Consider the following 16,292-nt stretch of genomic DNA (forward strand, 5'->3'; position numbering starts at 1 on the left):
TTTGGTGAAGTCAGGTAAAATGGGACAAATAATTTTACATCCTGGGCTCTTTAATATTAGCAGCCAACCACCACACGTTACTGGATTGTTACTCATTTTGATTGGTCTGAGATAACCAGGATGGGCAGAGCAAAGATCCAAAGAACCACTAGTCCCAAAACTTGCAAGGAAGTGAAACGCAGTGAGTCCATGTCAGCCACAATAATCCAGAATTAGCTATCACTGCTACACACACACACCTGTATTTATGCACATCTCACTCAAGTGCACATACAATACGAGTATGCTCACTTGCATGTCTCCCTCACTCTCTCTCATGCACACACACACACCCTGGTAGAGGAGGGAAGAATAGTTTTGAAGGATATATTAACACTTTTGATAGGCCTACCCACTGTAGCCATATGGCACCAAGGAAATGGGCAGTAAAAGAACAGAGAGAGTGTGGCAGAGAGGTAGGAGGAAAGTATGAAGGGTGCCATATTAACGAATTAATGCCTGAAGTGATAAGTGGATTTAACCATTTAAAAAATGAGCTAAATTGTTTGCTGTCCTTTTTAAACATCAGTAACTGTCCCATTTTATCTTATGTTGCCTACGTGGCGACGTGACAGCTTCATGTGACAAGGTGACTGTGGATGGTATATATGCCAATGCATTCTCACTCCACCCTCGTCACATATTGACGTTTGGTCATGGACTTTCCACGTCCACATGTGACGTGCAAGGTACCCTGGGTGCGTTGGTTGTTGATGTTCTGGGACAGCGTGTCAAGTTCTGCCTGTTACATGCATTGTCTTCTTTCAAAATACACTTCCGTTTTCACAGGAAATTTAAAGTTTACATACGGTCTCTTTCAAAATAAACACACTACGTTGGTACGACACTGTGAATTGACGTTTTCTTTCCTTCAACAACAAACACACGTGGTTAGGTTTAGGAAAAAAGAATTGGGTTTAGTTTTATAATCTTACAGGATGCAAACATCGCTCTCTCAGGTGAAAGTCGATGTTTGTTGGACCCATCCCTCCCGCCCGCCACAGTCGGACTTTCGCCACCTTAACTTTCATCCTTGTCACGCCGCATTTCCCCCTGACGCTGCCAGGTGCCGTTAAACTAAAATGGCAACCAGTTGCATATCATGTTGATATTAAGAACGGCTTTTTTTTGCTGTTTTTTTTGCAACTTATAATAATACAATTTTGACTTTTGGTTTCACACTGGACACAAACAGCTGTCTCCTGGGTCAAAGTCCTGTGTTTGTTTGACCAATCCATACACACCATCCCTTCACAGACTTTGTCGCTCTTTAGAGTACAGCACCTGACTTCCTGCTTTGCTTATGTCATATGGGAGCATTTGGGAGCAGCAGTAGCCCAGTCCATAAGGACTTGGGTTGGGAACCAGAGGGTCACCAACTCAAGTACAGAGTGTGGACTGGTAGCTGTAGAGGTGCCGGCTGGTGTGTATCTGACAACAGAGTGAAAAACAACAAGTATTTCTTCTTCTTCCTCTCCCTCTTCGTCCTCTTCCTCTGCATATGAGGGAGGACAGCCTACAGCCCATAGGTCATGTGATCACAGCCACCTGCCTCCCAGTTACATGGGTTAAATACAAATTATAGCACATTACTTTTAGTAGGTACAAGTCAACAGACGATTATGTAATGACCCCAAAACAGTAGTAAGAGTATTAAATAAAACCTCAAACAGAGAATTAGGTGAGAGAAACTGGACTTTAGTATAACACAGGACAGAAAGGGGTGGATACAGCCTCACCTCTTCGCCCTGATAATGAATCTAACTGAATTAAATGAGAGCGGGAGGGGAGCATGAAGGGCCGTCCCACCTGAGAGGGATGTCCCAGCTCAGCATTAGAACTCAGAGGCAAAACATATTTCACCCTCCCAGTGTTCAGACCTCTTTAGATATGGAGGATTTAGGACTGAAGTTTGTCTACAGAAATGGGATGATCAGTCAGAGTGAAGCTGTGGTTACTGTTACTCCCAAAGTTACATTATGTAGTTTCTGTTCAAAGTGGCTGAGATGCATCAAGAACTGGCTCCCAGGGGACTACAGAAGGGAGACGGTTCAACTTGTCAAACTAGCAGGACCTGTGGTAAATATGGGATTCCTTTTGGATTTCGTTGTGTTATGTCGTGTTTGTTTAGCAATGTTTATCCTCAATTAAGTGATTTAAGGAAATGTGTTTTTTTTTCTTGTATTTCAGGTCATTTCGCAATTGATGGTCTTTCTCATTAATTTTGTGAGCACAGTGTTCTGTGGTCACCTGGGGGAAAATGAGCTTGCAGGTGTGGCATTAGCAATAGCGGTGAGAAAACAGCTTTGCTTTCAGCCTCTTTTGTCACTCTTTGCTGCACCTTTCTGTGTTTTGTTATCCACTTATCTATCACACAGCTGTGGAAGAAGCACTAAGATCTTTTACTTAAGTAAAAGAGGAAATACCACAATTTAAGAATACTTGATTATAAGTTAAACTCCTGCATCAAAACCTTACCTGAGTAAGCATATGTATCATTACAATAACATTCTCACTATGCAGCCAAGATGGGCTCTTTGTTTCATTAATATATATCATACATTTAGATTAATATTACTGATGCAATAACATTTAAACAAATTTTGTAGCTGGCTGCTGTTGAGCTAATTTTACTCATGTTTGACACTCTTGGTTTAATGTACTGTATATCAGCACATTCTACTTTGTTTCCTCATAAAAATTCTAAGTTTACTACAAGTAACTAGTGACTGCCTAATATATGTTGTGGTGTAAAACGTATAAAGTAGGATTAGGATAAAATTAAATTACTCAAGTCATGGGTGGATTATGAGACAATGGGCCCCTGGGCTAAGACATGTAAAAGGCCCCACCACCTGTCCTGCATAGACCTGGAAACACACTCAAAGACTTTGTGGTGATTTTGCCTCTTTTATTGTTGTTGTCATATTGTGTCATTTTATAGTAATTTTATGTCACTTTTTTTGATTATTCCGCCCCATTTTTTGTTGTTTTGTGTCTCTTTGAGGTGACTTTGTGTTTTGGTCTTGTTTATTCGATAATGTTGTACCCTTTTTGGTCATTTTGAGTCTATTTGTAATCATTTTGTGTCTTGTCTTGATTATTTGGCCCTTTTGCAGTTATTTTTTGTCTTTCTTTGGTGGATTTGTGTCTATCTGTAGTCATTTTCTGTCTATTATTGGTAATTTTCTGTCTTTTTTTTTGGGTTGTTTTGGCTCTTTTGCTGTGATTATGTGTCTCTTTGAGGTGTTTTGGTCTTGTTTTTTTTTAAGGTAATTTTGTGCCTTTTTTAGTCATTTTGTGTCTTTTTTGGTTGTTCTGACCCTTTTACAGTTATTATGTCTCTTTGATGTGATTTTGTGGTTTGTTTTCTTTGTTTTGTTAGACAAGTTTATGCCCTTTTTGGACGTCTTGTGTCTCTTTGAGGTCGTTTTGTGTCTCTTTGAGGTCATTTTGTGTCTCTTTGAGGTCATTTTGTGTTTTGTTTTTGTTTTTTAGATACTTTTGTACCTTTTTTGGTCCTTTTGAGTCTATTTGTGATCATTTTGTGTCTCTTCTTCATTATTTGGCCCTTTTGCAGTTATTTTTTGTCTCTTTGAGGTCATTTTGTGTCTTTTTTTGGTTAATTTGTGTCTATCTGTAGTCATTTTGTGCCTTTTGTGGTTGCTCTTTTGCTGTTATTATGTGTCTCTTTGAGCTTTGTTTTTTTTGGTTTTGGTTTTTGAGTTAATTTGTGCCTTTTTGGCCATTTTGTGTCTATTTGTAATCATTCTGTGTCTCTTTGTAATTGTTTTGGCCCTGCAGTTATTTTGTGTCTCTTTGAGGTCATTCTGTATCATTTCTGGATGTTTTGTATCTATTTGTAGTCATTTTGTGTCTCCTTTAAGTTTAAGTTGTGTCTCTTTGTGATGATTTTGTGTTTTTCATTTTATGTCTATTTGTTATATATTTGTGTCTCTTTTTTTGTATCCCTTTTGCAGATATTTTGTGTCTCTTTGAGGTCATTTTATGTCTTCTGGGCATTTTTTGTCTCTTTCTGTTTGTTTTGCCCCCTTTGTAGTTAGTTTGTATCTCTTTGCATCTCCTTATATTTTCTTGTGTATCTTCCTGGTCAGTACGTGTTAATTTCAGTGATATATTGCAGGTTACGCCCAGGAGGGGGGGCCCTGACACTTTGGGCCCCTGGCCCTTTGCCCCATAGGCCGGTTCAGTAATCCATCCATGACTCAAGTAAAATAGTAGTGAGTGTTACTGCCATTACAGCATGATTTAGACAAGTAGTGACATTGGTTTTATGTTTTGCCTTTGTATGTGTGTGTTTTTGGATGCAGATTATCAATGTGACCGGTATTTCAGTTGGCACTGGTTTGGCATCGGCCTGTGACACCCTCATATCTCAGGTACAATCTTGGTCAGTGTTCTCACCTTTCCATCCAGAGCCCACCCCATTACTGTTCTGTTGTGTTTCTGTGTTCTCTCTCTCTCTGGGTGTGGCAGGCAGCTCAGTACTCAGCTACAGTATTCACATGCACGTGTCTGATCTGTGTTCTGTGTCATGTAGACGTATGGGAGTGGAAACCTAAAGCGTGTGGGAGTCATTCTTCAGAGAGGTGTTCTGATCCTGCTCCTGGCTTGCTTCCCCTGCTGGGCTATCCTCATTAACACAGAGCCTTTGCTACTCGCTGTCAAACAGAGCCCGGAAGTTGCACGGTCAGCTTTCATTCACCAACAGAAAACATGTTGCACCACATGTCCAACAACAGTGGAGAACATGATTGCCAAACCTGAACATGTTAGGCAGCTCCAATATAAAAATAAGCCCCCATTTCTCCCACATTGCTGCAATTACATCCAATCCTACTGTCGGCCTGGTTGTAGCTTAAACCTGCAGCTATTTTTGCACTTGGGAAAAGCAGACAAGCAGGAATTACAACATAAAGATATAAGCCTGTCGATAGGCTGAATGCATAGGCAAGCATTTACCTCTTTACACATCCAGCAGAAGCAACACCACCTGACAAATATAATTTTAATATTCACTCTCCTTTTACCTCTGTTTCATATGGAAGCCTATTCCTGCCAGTGTAATGACAAAAACAACAAGATCCTGTGAGTCATTAGATCGAGGAACTTTCTCAAATAATGAGTTAGTATCGTCTCTCATTATTTTGAGATACTAAGTCATTATTTCGAGAACTTTCTCATTATAATGTCTTACAGGATCTTTTTTTTGTCATCACAGTGGCAGAAATGGGCTTCCATAGTTTTAGTCTGCACCAGCTCCTGAGGGAAATATCCACCTCATTAGCCCCTGAATTCCCCCCAAGGTTCAACAGCTAGTCAGTCCCGTGTCTGCTGTTTGGTGCTGAAGGAACATTTTTGCATTTTTTTAAAATTAAATTTACCCCTTTAACTACCTATTTCTTACATTTGTTCAACATTAATTTCATCATCATTTTCAGTTTCATAAACGTACCTCTGTTTGTTTGTTCTCAGACTCTCCCAGCTGTATGTAAAGATCTTCATGCCTTCTCTGCCAGTGAGTTCAGTCTACACCAAGACACAACACCTCTGTCCTTTTCCCATTTCTTTGTATTTTTATATATTATTTACTCCTTTCACGATCTTGTCTGCAGGCTGCCTTCATGTTCCAGCTGCAGGGGAGGTACCTACAGAACCAGGTACAGTTCACGTCCATACAAACACAGTGATAGCGGAAGTATTATTGTTAAGGTTAACACTGAGTCCATGTTGTGCTTTCATTGTCAGGGGATCATCTGGCCTCAGGTGATAATTGGAGCCATTGGAAATGTTCTTAATGCCATTACCAACTACATCCTCCTTTATGTGCTGGACATGGGTGTTGTGTAAGTGTACCCGCCACTAGAAGAAACATAATTAAGCTCTGTGATGTTTACTGTGCAGTAGGCCAAGCAAAATGTTTTCAGTTGAATCTGTGTCAACCATTTTTTTACGGTCAGGTTTTCACATATCACAGGTATGGATCAGAACCACTTTAGTCCATTTGCAGTATTATATTTGGCAGTATGGCTCTGTACTGGGGCCTCTCTGCCTTTCCTAGGCTTATGCAGAAAGCCTCTTCCACTTGCCTATGTGGAAGCCTAAAGCATAGAGAGTACACTCCCTTCATCTCCCTTCCACGTGCAAACAAGAAAAAGCCATAACAGAAGAGAGGCAAACATCTCTGCCCTTCCATGCGCCTACATGGAAAGCCTAAGGCAGGGAGAGCAAACAGAAAAGACTCCGCGGGAACAGAACAGAGCAGCATCAGTGAGAAACAGAAATTACACTGATAGGGGTGCTGGTGGCTTAGTGGCAGAGCAGGCACCCCATGTACAAGGCTGTTGCCACAGCGGCCCGGGTTCGACTCCAGCCTGTGGCCCTTTGCTGCATGTCACTCCCTCTCTCTCTTCCCCCTTCACGCTTGTCTGTCCTATACATTAAAGGCTAAAAAGCCCCAAAAAATATCTTAAAAAAAGAAAAAAAGAAATTACACTGATAAGTCAGACGCAGCATGAAAAGGAGGAGCTGGGGTGGAGGCGGTTGCAAAGCAGCTTGCAGAGGAAGCAGCAACAGTAGGCAGGCCAGAGCAGATTAATAGGGCGCTCTGAATGAGATTTGCCAACTGGTTGCATAGAAAGGAATCATGTGATCTTTCAGCTGACTCCATCAGTTGACTGGGCTGTTTGAGATCAGCTGATGTAGCTGGGATGTGAGCTGAGGTTGACATTGTGTCCTGCCTGAACTAACGCTATGCTCCATTTGTGTTTTAGCGAGTCCCTGCTGTGTTTTCATCTGCTTTTTAGGCTTCAAATGCAGGTGTTTTGTAGCCACCTGTTGGCAGTGATAGTGCCAACGGCGGGAATAGTACTACCAACTGCACTTGATTCTTACTGAGACATTGCTGCGTCCCCTGCTGGGATTGTGCCCCCAAAAACGAGTAATTTAAAGCAAAACACGTTATTTTCCTAACCTTAACTTAGTGTTTTTTGTGCCTAAACCTAACCACATGTTAACCACAGTGTTGTGAAGTTTCCACTAAATGCAAATATAAACAAATGAAACCAACATTTTTTCTGACGATTGGGTTGTATAAACTCACACTCTTATACGTCTTAAACTCACTACAGTGGATCTGCAGCAGCAAATGCTGTCTCACAGTCAACTCTGGCTCTGATGTTGCACATCTACATCTACTGGAAGGGGTTACACAAGGCAACATGGTCTGGTGAGTTTTCTCCTTTCATTTATTTTAGAAATTTTTAGTGCTGATCAGATGAATAATTTCTAATCCTGTGCTGTGATGGCATATGATCTACAGCTCAGCTCTACTTCCTCTGACCTTGTTAAACTCCGCCCCCTCTAGGTTGGTCGCTGGAGTGCCTGAAGGAATGGGGTCTGTTCACCCGGATTGCCATTCCCAGCATGCTTATGCTCTGTCTGGAGTGGTGGACTTTTGAAATCGGAGGATTGTTGGCTGGTGTGATCAGCAAGGCTGAGCTGGGAGCTCAGTCAGTTGTGTATCAGCTGGTCGCTATTACGTTCATGGTAATTCTACTGAAGTTTATTTTTGATGCAATCAGGACTGCAAATTGCCTTTGTATGTATTCTGCACTGATATGTTTTCATTTCTAGGTGAAATTTCGGATATTTCCTAAATATTTTTTAATTGATCATGTTATTCTTCTACTGACTGAAAGGTCGGCTAATTCATAATCCTAAATCCTACATTTTGGTGGTTATAGGTCAAAGGTTCAGGTCACTGTGACCGCTTTTGTCCCTTTCTCATGAACATATCTCAAGCACACTTTAAGGGAATTTCCTCAAATTTAGCACAAACGTTCACTCAGACTCAACAATGAAATGATTAGATTTTGGTGGCCAAAGGTCAAGGTCACTGTGACCATACATCCGTTTCTTTCTCGTGAACACGATATCTCAAGAGAACTTTCAGGGAATGTCTTCTAATTTGACACAAACATCCACTTGGACTAAAGAATAAACTCATTAGAATTGGTGGTCGAAGGTCAAGGGTCAAGGTTTGGCAAGAACTCAAACATTTTTACGCTAATTACGACAAAACTTTACACAAATGTCTAATAGGATATAATGTTGAGGTGATGACATTTTCTATCCAAAGGTCAAAGGTCAGGACATCATAAAATTCTACATAAAACACCTTTCTGACCATGATTCATCATCGTATCTCAGGAAGGGAGGGAGAGACTTTTGATTAGCTACTGAATTGGTGACACTAATCTTGGGTGTCCACCTTGAAACTGCCCCATTTGAATAGATCTAGAACTTAACTAGCGTGCAGAGGCATAAAACCACAGGGTGGCAGTTCTAATTTCCTAGTTTTCCCAAATGACGTACAAATGTTTAGGTGTTCTAGTGTCTCAAAAGGCTTATTTAGAACAAAAAAATTTAGGTTTTGGACAAAAATAGGGACAAAATTTGACCTCGGGGGAGCATGGCCCCTGACTCACTGAGGTTTAGCCTGAGCCCTAAATATCTACAGTGTCTGGCTTCCCTGCCTCTGATAAAGTATTGCCACATTTGCAGTTTGAAATTGTTCCTTTTTAAAATAAATCTGTATCCCTTTCTCCATCATAGGTCCCGATGGGATTCGGGGTAGCAGCCAGTGTGCGGGTTGGGAATGCTCTTGGTGCTGGAAACGTTGAGCAGGCCACGGCAGCTGGCAAGGTCTCCGTCATCTGTGCATGTAAGAAAGAAATGCACCCATATAGGCCACCTTCTATCCACAGAAAACTCACTTATAGCACAGTCAATGCTGCATCAAGTCATGTCAGGACCTTATAGAGTCACTGGGTCAGGATAAAATTGTATGAAGTATGTATGTGTTAGTTACTTTAAGCTTTTAAAGTTTGTAATTCTTAAAAAATATTGCCCAGATTTGTTTATGCTGTAGCTTTGTCTGTGTTCTTCCAATATTCAATCCAGTTGCAGTCTCGTGCCTTGTAGGACTTATTCTCGCGACATCTAAGGATGTGATTGGTTACATCTTTACAACAGAAAAGTGAGTATGGACTGCTGAAGTATATTCTTGTGTTCATAAGTCTCTGATGTAACTGTAACTGGAGCTATATGTGTCAGTGTTGATTGTTGTTTCATGTGTTGAGTTCCCAAGAGACCCTTTGAGAAAAGAAAAAATACAAAGCCTTTACAGAATATGATATTTGTATAAAAAAAACCCTGTCTTTGCACAAATGATACATTTCTGCTCCTAATATTAAGCTGTTTGCACCTTTTAGAGAAATTGTTCAGCGTGTTGCTGATGTCATGATCATATATGGATTCTTCCATCCTGCAGATGCCATGGCGGTAAGTAAATACTAATCATGATTAGAATGTATTATCATGTCAAAGCTAAGCCCAGCAGACAGAGCCTGATAGCTGTGTTTGATGTGCGCAGGCTGTGACGGGGGGCATCATACGAGGAACGGGGCAACCGAGGATCGGGGCCATCTATAACTTGGTGGGATATTACTTCATCGGCATTCCTATCGGAGTGTCCCTGATGTTTGCAGCCAAAATGGGCATCCTAGGTGAGAGCAGAGGAGATGGTGATACTGCCATGTAACGTAGAAGTCTTGTCTGAGTGCATTTTCTTTGTTTGTGTTGCAGGACTGTGGTTGGGGCTTTTTGTTTGTGTCACTCTGCAGTCCATATTTTTTGTCATTTTCTTGTATAAACTAAACTGGAGGAAGGCTGCTGAAGAGGTGAGTGACCACACTGTAACACTGCATGAAAAAATGATGGATAACTAAAAGGAATTTCAGTATTTTCCTGAGAGTTCAACATAAAGAATTACACTGTCGAGTACAAGTTTTGCCTTAGGTTCCTATTAGACAGGAGTGCTTTCACTTGTTCTTGAATTAAGGAGTGGAGTGGAAAGTAGTCAGAAGGGATTTCTTGCATGATGCATCATGGAATTCACAATTTTGAGCAAGATTTAGAACCTAATTTCAGCTTTATAGGTACAAATTTGCTAAGAATAATGTACTGTACCTTGCACGATTTGGGTTTTCTTTGTCTTTGACTACTAGGATGCTAAGGTGACCAGCAGAGGTGTAGTGGTAGTTGATGAGATGGGTGTAAAGTTTGGTAGTTGTTACAGAGCAGGAGGAGGTTATACTCTCCCATATATTCCAATGGCTTTTTGGCTGGTAAGTGGGTATACTGTAAACAGCCAGAAAGAGGACCAGTTGCAGACTGCAGCCAGCTGAAACACCTCCTGGTTAAAATTCCTTCTGTGTTTGTTGCTCAGGAGGTTTTTTCTGGGAGCTGAATTATCTGCAGAGGTCTCGTTCTCCCCAAAACAATTAGATCGAGTGATTAAGACCAGTAAAAACACTGAATAAAGCAGTTTCACGTCACAAATCAGTGTTTCTCCAGTGCTGTTCGGCACGTCACGGAGGGGCTGCTAGCCCAGCACCGGCTAATGCATGCTCACCTTTTTTCTCTGATAAATTGAGATCCAAACTCTCAGGAGGTTTTTACCAGGAGCTGAATTATCCTCAGAGTTCTCTTCCTCCCCGAGACAAATGGACCTTGTGATTTAAATTGGCAAATACACTGAATAAAGCAGTTTCACATAAAAATCAATGTCTTTCCAATGCTCTCGTCATGAAGGGGCTGCTAACTTGCTCACAGAATAGGTTGTTGCTTCACATTTACTTCACAAACTTGGACAGTCTGCCACCTTTATGGCTGTTTAAATGCCTTATTTCTGATCTTGTTTTAATTGAGTGTTAATGCTTTTAATTATACATCTACACCTTAACATGTTTATCACCCTGTGTTTCTACTTTTAGCGATCAGTCATTGCTATTTTTGTTTGTTGTTTCGTTTGATTTCATATCTGTTTAACTGATAGGCATGACGGTTCTTTGTTTGCTTATTGATCATTTTTAATGTCTTTATTAATGCTCAGCATTATTGAAAATGAGGATCTCCTTCAACTGATTTCCTGAGTCTTAAATAAAGGTTTGAATTAATGAAAACTGCTGTGGCTAATGCTAAAATGTGAAAATGCAAAAGGCTTTATCTGGAGTCAGTGTTTGGTTTGTCCATACTGTGCTACTGTAGAAACATGGTGGTGCAATATGTGGATGAGAACCCGCTCCCTGTGTCAATATAACAGGCTCATTTAAGCTAACAAAAACACAATGATTCTTATTTTCAGGTGTTTATGCACTTAAGAAAACATACTTACTGTATTATATTGCATTTCCGCCAATACGTCCCTCTAAATCCTACACACTGGACCTTTAAGTTCAGTTTTCTTGTCATGAAGACTACTGTTAGCAAGTTTTGCTTTGGAAGTGATTTGAAGCAAGTTTTGTAAATGAAAAACAATCTTACTATATAATGACGAAAACTCTGTCTGTGTGTCTGTTCCACGTTTTTCTCCTCACTGACTTGGTCAATCCATGTGAAATTTGGCACAGTGGTAGAGGGTCATGGGAGGATGTGAATGAAGCAATATTACATCAGTTGGCCCAAGGGGGGCGCTATAGCAACCGATTGAAATTTCAAACTTTGAATGGGCATATCTCATGCCCCGTATGTCGTAGAGACATGAAACTTTGCACAGAGATGCCTCTCCTCATGAGGAACAAATTTGCCTCCAGAACCCATAACTTCCGGTTATATATATTTTCCGCCATTTTGAATTTTTTTGAAAAACACTTAAAATCGATCTCTTCCTAGGAAGTTTGAGCGATCTAATGTAGGGACCAATATCTAAAGTTCCCTCTTGGCAAAAGTTGGAAAACTTACTAAAACTGAGCTTCTATAAGGCAATGAATATTGCGGAGGGCGTGGCTCATCACATAAAGGTACATCTCAAGGGTTTCACCCATCACCACGCAACTTTGTAGGCATATGACCACACATAATCTGAGGGGACCCCTCCATTATTGACCCCATCAAACAAAATGGGGGCGCTAGAGAGCTCATTTCTTATCTAGGCCTAACCGCCATATGGATTTTTACTAAACTTGGTAGATATGTAGAACAGGACGCCTCAAGGTGAAATCAGAAAGAAATTTAAGAGAAATTTAAGAGAAATTTAGGAGAAATTTAACTCTAAAAATTTAAATTTAACTCTAATTGGCAACTGGGTGGCGCTATAACAACAGAAAAATGCTTAAAAATGGCTAAAATGCGACCATTCGCTGTGGATCCCCCTGTGGACCAATATTTGTTTCTTTTCTAATTTTTGGTATGACTAAGTCATGGTATGGTATGCTGTACATAATCACGGAAACTGTCAGTATGTCATTCTGTCAGTCAGTCATTCTGTCTGTCCCACGTTTTTCAAAAACTCTGTCTGAATACACTGCTCTTCTTAATGGGTTCAGTTGACTATTTAATCTGCAATTTCCTCTTCTTAATGGGTTCAGTTGACTATTTAATCTGCAATTTCCTATGACCTGTATTCCACACCATGTGAAACTGTACATGGGCAACTGTGCACTCAATGGGTATCGACTAGTTTGTTATTATGAGGCCAAAACCTGCAAATCCACCAGTGAGTGTTACCTTGTGAACACACTACCTGGTCTCTTCTGCCCTCTACAGTCACAAGTAGGAAATGACACTGGACACTAACATCTCAGATAAATAAATGATCTTGTAACTGCAACTTAAAATGTTACTGCAGTGTAATAGTCAGTGTCCATGTACAGACGATGTACAATATTTGGTTGTGATGTGTATTACAAACAGCTGTCATTATTGTGTCCGAGCAGGCGATGGTGAGAGCAGGAGTCCAGGTCACAGACAAGAAAGATGTGCTAGCACTGGAAGACAAGGGTAAGTACCTGCTCACTTGCTTTTTATTGCAAACATGCATCCTGTGCAGAACAAACACAACTAACTCCAGTCTCCCTCTCTCTGAACAGGACGTGCCCACACTGCTCAAAGAGAATCTGAGGTCACCATCATTTCATCCAACGTCCTGAGCTACGAGGAGTGTAACTCAGACCTGCAGGTGCTCACTCCAGGCTGTGATGATGAAGCAGCTGGTGCTGCAGTGTCACGGCCTCTGCTGGTCAGGCCGCTGCTGGTGCGTCGTGGCCTGACTGTGCTGTTCATGGTGCTCATCCTTGCAGCTGGGATATTCACCAGCGAAATGCTTCTCAAGCTGCTCAGATGACGGACCCTTTCCTGACTGCTGGTTGTCTCACAGCTGTGTGGCATCATTTTGTGGCACAGCAGACAAAGTCATGCGTTAAAAACAGGCTCAATTTATTCTCCCAGAGTCAGCAAAGTAATATATTATTTCTTTATGATCTCCACATTTCATACGCTTTGAGTTTGATTTGTTTGAATAAAAGTAAGTTATTAGTTACAATGTCTGTGCTTTGTAATTAATGTAACAGCATACCTTACATGTGTCCCAACAAGGCAGGTGTGTTTTTGGTTTCCATGCAATGCAAGCTTACATAAAATAAACATAACACACTGCAGACCTGCTTTTAAAAGAGCCACTCATCCATTGCTGAAAATAAAACTGTGAATGTTTTTTAAATTTTGTTTGTGTCTGTTTTCCTTAAAAGCCATCTTAATATTAAACTCATGGGATTTTACTGTCTGCATTACTATCAGAGTGCCCCTGATGTTTGCTGCCAAAACAGGTGAGGACAGAAGAGATACTGAAGCTGCCGTGTAACTTGAAAGTCATGTTTGAGGCAGGTTTGAGTGCATTTTCTTCTCAGCTGCAGGACTGTGATTGGGGATTTTTGGTTGTGTCACTCTACAGTCCACATTTTTTGTCATTTTGTTGTGTAAACTAAATTGGAGAAAGGCTGCTGAAGAGGTGAGTGACCACATCTTGAATCAATAATAAGAAGGAACGTTTGTGTTTTACTGGGGTTTTACAGAGAGTGCAACATAATCATACTAATAGTAATCATGTTGCTTTTCAAAACTGAGTTACGAAGTGCTTTACATGTCAATAATTAAAACAGACAAGACATGAAAACAACTTTTAAAAGAACCGATAAAAACACTTCAGTATATAGTTTGCTGATCCTGTAAGTTTATTTATCTCCTTTAACTTTAGCTTATATTGTAGTTATGCTATGTAGCGTGTGAAATAGAGTATGGTGAATGTGCTAGGAAAGGTAGTATCAGCACTGTCTCTACCTGGAGCTCACATGTACGGAGCCTGGATTTGGTTCAAAGTGGCAGCGCTGTTTGGGCTGAGAAAGCCATGTGTAAGTAACGTAAAGGAGGTTATTGGGTTGGTGCGGGGAGCACTTAATACTTAGCACTTAGCACTTAGTAGCAGAACTACTAAGCAGAGTACGTAACTCCTTGAGATCAGGTGGAAAGATCCACTTCCTCTCAGTAGGAAATCCAGGAAGAGGAAGGTTATTTAAGTGTGGGAGTGGCCTATTTGAATCCCTTTTGTTTGAGAGCATGCTGCAAGGTGAGTGTGTTTGCTGATCCTGTAAGTTTATTTATCTCCTTTAACTTTAGCTTATATTGGAGTTATGCTATGTAGCGTGTGAAATAGAGTATGGTGAATGTGCTAGGAAAGGTAGTATCAGCACTGTCTCTACCTGGAGCTTGCATGTACGGAGCCTGGGTTTGTTGAAGGTGGCAGTGCTGTTTGGGCTGAGAAAGCCATGCGTAAGTAAGGTAAAGGAGGTTACTGGGTTGGTGTGGGGAGCAGTGAGACCTGGCATTAGGGGAGTGTCTCTGGGACGCCAGAGATCACTGTCTAGCCTCCTGCAGGTGTCGTGGGACCAACTAGACGAAACACCGGTGAAAGGAGGTTCCCACCCGATGACCCCAAAGACATGTTAGTTATCACTGTTCACTGGTCTGTATAGTCAAGCCTTGCCATAATAGCTTATCATAGGGCTTAGGGGGTTATTCACTGAGTGCTGATCCTTTTCTAGAGCACAAACTTCTTGTGTTTATTTGAATTGAATATAAAAACTGAGAAAATAAATGGACTTAAAACTCAAGTAAAATCAGGAAAGTCTCTCTGATAAAAATATGTTTTAAGAGGGGACTTAAAAGAGGCTGATTTCCTCGGGCAGACTCAAAGTACATCCTGGCATGCACAGCACTAAGAGGTCAGAGATATAGCAGCAGATCCTCATACTGGAGAAGCGACAGATTAGCATTTTTGCTTGAAGAAATACAAAATGCTTAATTGATTCTCAATTATTTTAAGATTGTCAATTAATTTTCTCTCCACTGACTCAATTAATCAACTCATTGCTTCAGCACTGAATTATCTTGCCTATGCACATTTCTCTTCATTTAATGGGATATGTTGTGCAGTAGTAATATGAGTTGATAATAAAATACACCAGCATGCAAAGACTTTATGTGACCTATAATGATGGGATGAGACTGCTTCTTAAACTTCCACGATGGTGCAGTGCCGGCCAAATGTATGGTGTGCCTACCTGCCCTGCTTTAAAAGAAATCTTATATAGCGATATATGTGCAGGCGGGTGCAGGTTTCATCGAGACTGTGGGGCTACTGGCTCTCCAGCTTGTTTGTGAGTGCAGTTTATTGAGCTTTGTCTTTTTTATATGAACTTGCATAATGTAGTGTTGGGTATTTCTTGTCTTTAATATATGATATTGTATTTTTGTACATAGATCATTGTCAGTTTTTATATGGTACGCTCTGGACCTTTCTCTGTGTCCTTAGTAAGTTAGTGGTAAGTTAATATTATCATTATTATTATGCTAACAATTATTTGAAACAATTAAGTATTGTTATTTTTTGAAACTGACAAGTTTTTTTCAAGTTAAAGAAAAGCAGTTAGAAACTGATTTTTACAGCAGCTGCATGTCACCCAAAGGTCTCACGAATGCACCAAGGAGATGTGGGCGAGTTTACAGGGAGCATTTGAATGCAGCACACATGTGTCGGGTCTGAAAGTGTTAACTCTCAGTGCTCCGCCTTCTCCTGCTCATTCACTGACATAAACAAGGAAATATGTCTCTCTACAAATTAATTATTTCTCCAAAGACTCTGGGCTTTTAGGTCAGCACTCGCTTTAGTTTCTCATCAAGGTTTCTTCTGCTGTAGATGCCTCTGCAGTAGCTTAGTGCTGCGTTCACAGTCTGAGCACTGTGGCTTTAATGCTGTAAAACTACAACACGTGGATTTACGAACCGGCGTTTTAACTCATCACAGAGCCTCCAGCCTCAACGAGGAATCGGTAAGT

The 16,292-nt window shown here is 40.7% G+C and overlaps 2 protein-coding genes across 2 annotated transcripts in view; both read left to right on the top strand.

The window, feature by feature from the left end:
- Positions 1-1,945: 1,945 nt before the first annotated feature.
- On the top strand, positions 1,946-13,588 carry LOC126382738 (multidrug and toxin extrusion protein 1-like). Its single transcript, XM_050032790.1, has 16 exons — positions 1,946-2,118; positions 2,230-2,331; positions 4,371-4,439; positions 4,601-4,749; positions 5,536-5,578; positions 5,676-5,720; positions 5,809-5,906; positions 7,191-7,288; positions 7,427-7,608; positions 8,677-8,785; positions 9,025-9,100; positions 9,336-9,405; positions 9,497-9,629; positions 9,709-9,803; positions 12,840-12,903; positions 12,993-13,588. Exons 1-16 carry the CDS (start codon positions 1,969-1,971, stop codon positions 13,244-13,246), a joined length of 1,737 nt encoding a protein of 578 aa, XP_049888747.1. The 5' UTR covers positions 1,946-1,968; the 3' UTR covers positions 13,247-13,588.
- A 2,416-nt stretch (positions 13,589-16,004) lies between these two features.
- ece2a (endothelin converting enzyme 2a) overlaps positions 16,005-16,292 on the top strand; it is a 131,730-nt gene continuing 131,442 nt past the window's right edge. The window contains exon 1 of the mRNA XM_050033678.1: positions 16,005-16,286. The gene's annotated coding sequence lies outside the window, so the exon portion shown is untranslated. The remainder of the gene's footprint in view (positions 16,287-16,292) is intronic.

The sequence above is a fragment of the Epinephelus moara genome, chromosome 21, assembly GCF_006386435.1.
Source record: "Epinephelus moara isolate mb chromosome 21, YSFRI_EMoa_1.0, whole genome shotgun sequence".
In the NCBI taxonomy this organism is placed as follows: Eukaryota; Metazoa; Chordata; class Actinopteri; order Perciformes; family Serranidae; genus Epinephelus; species Epinephelus moara.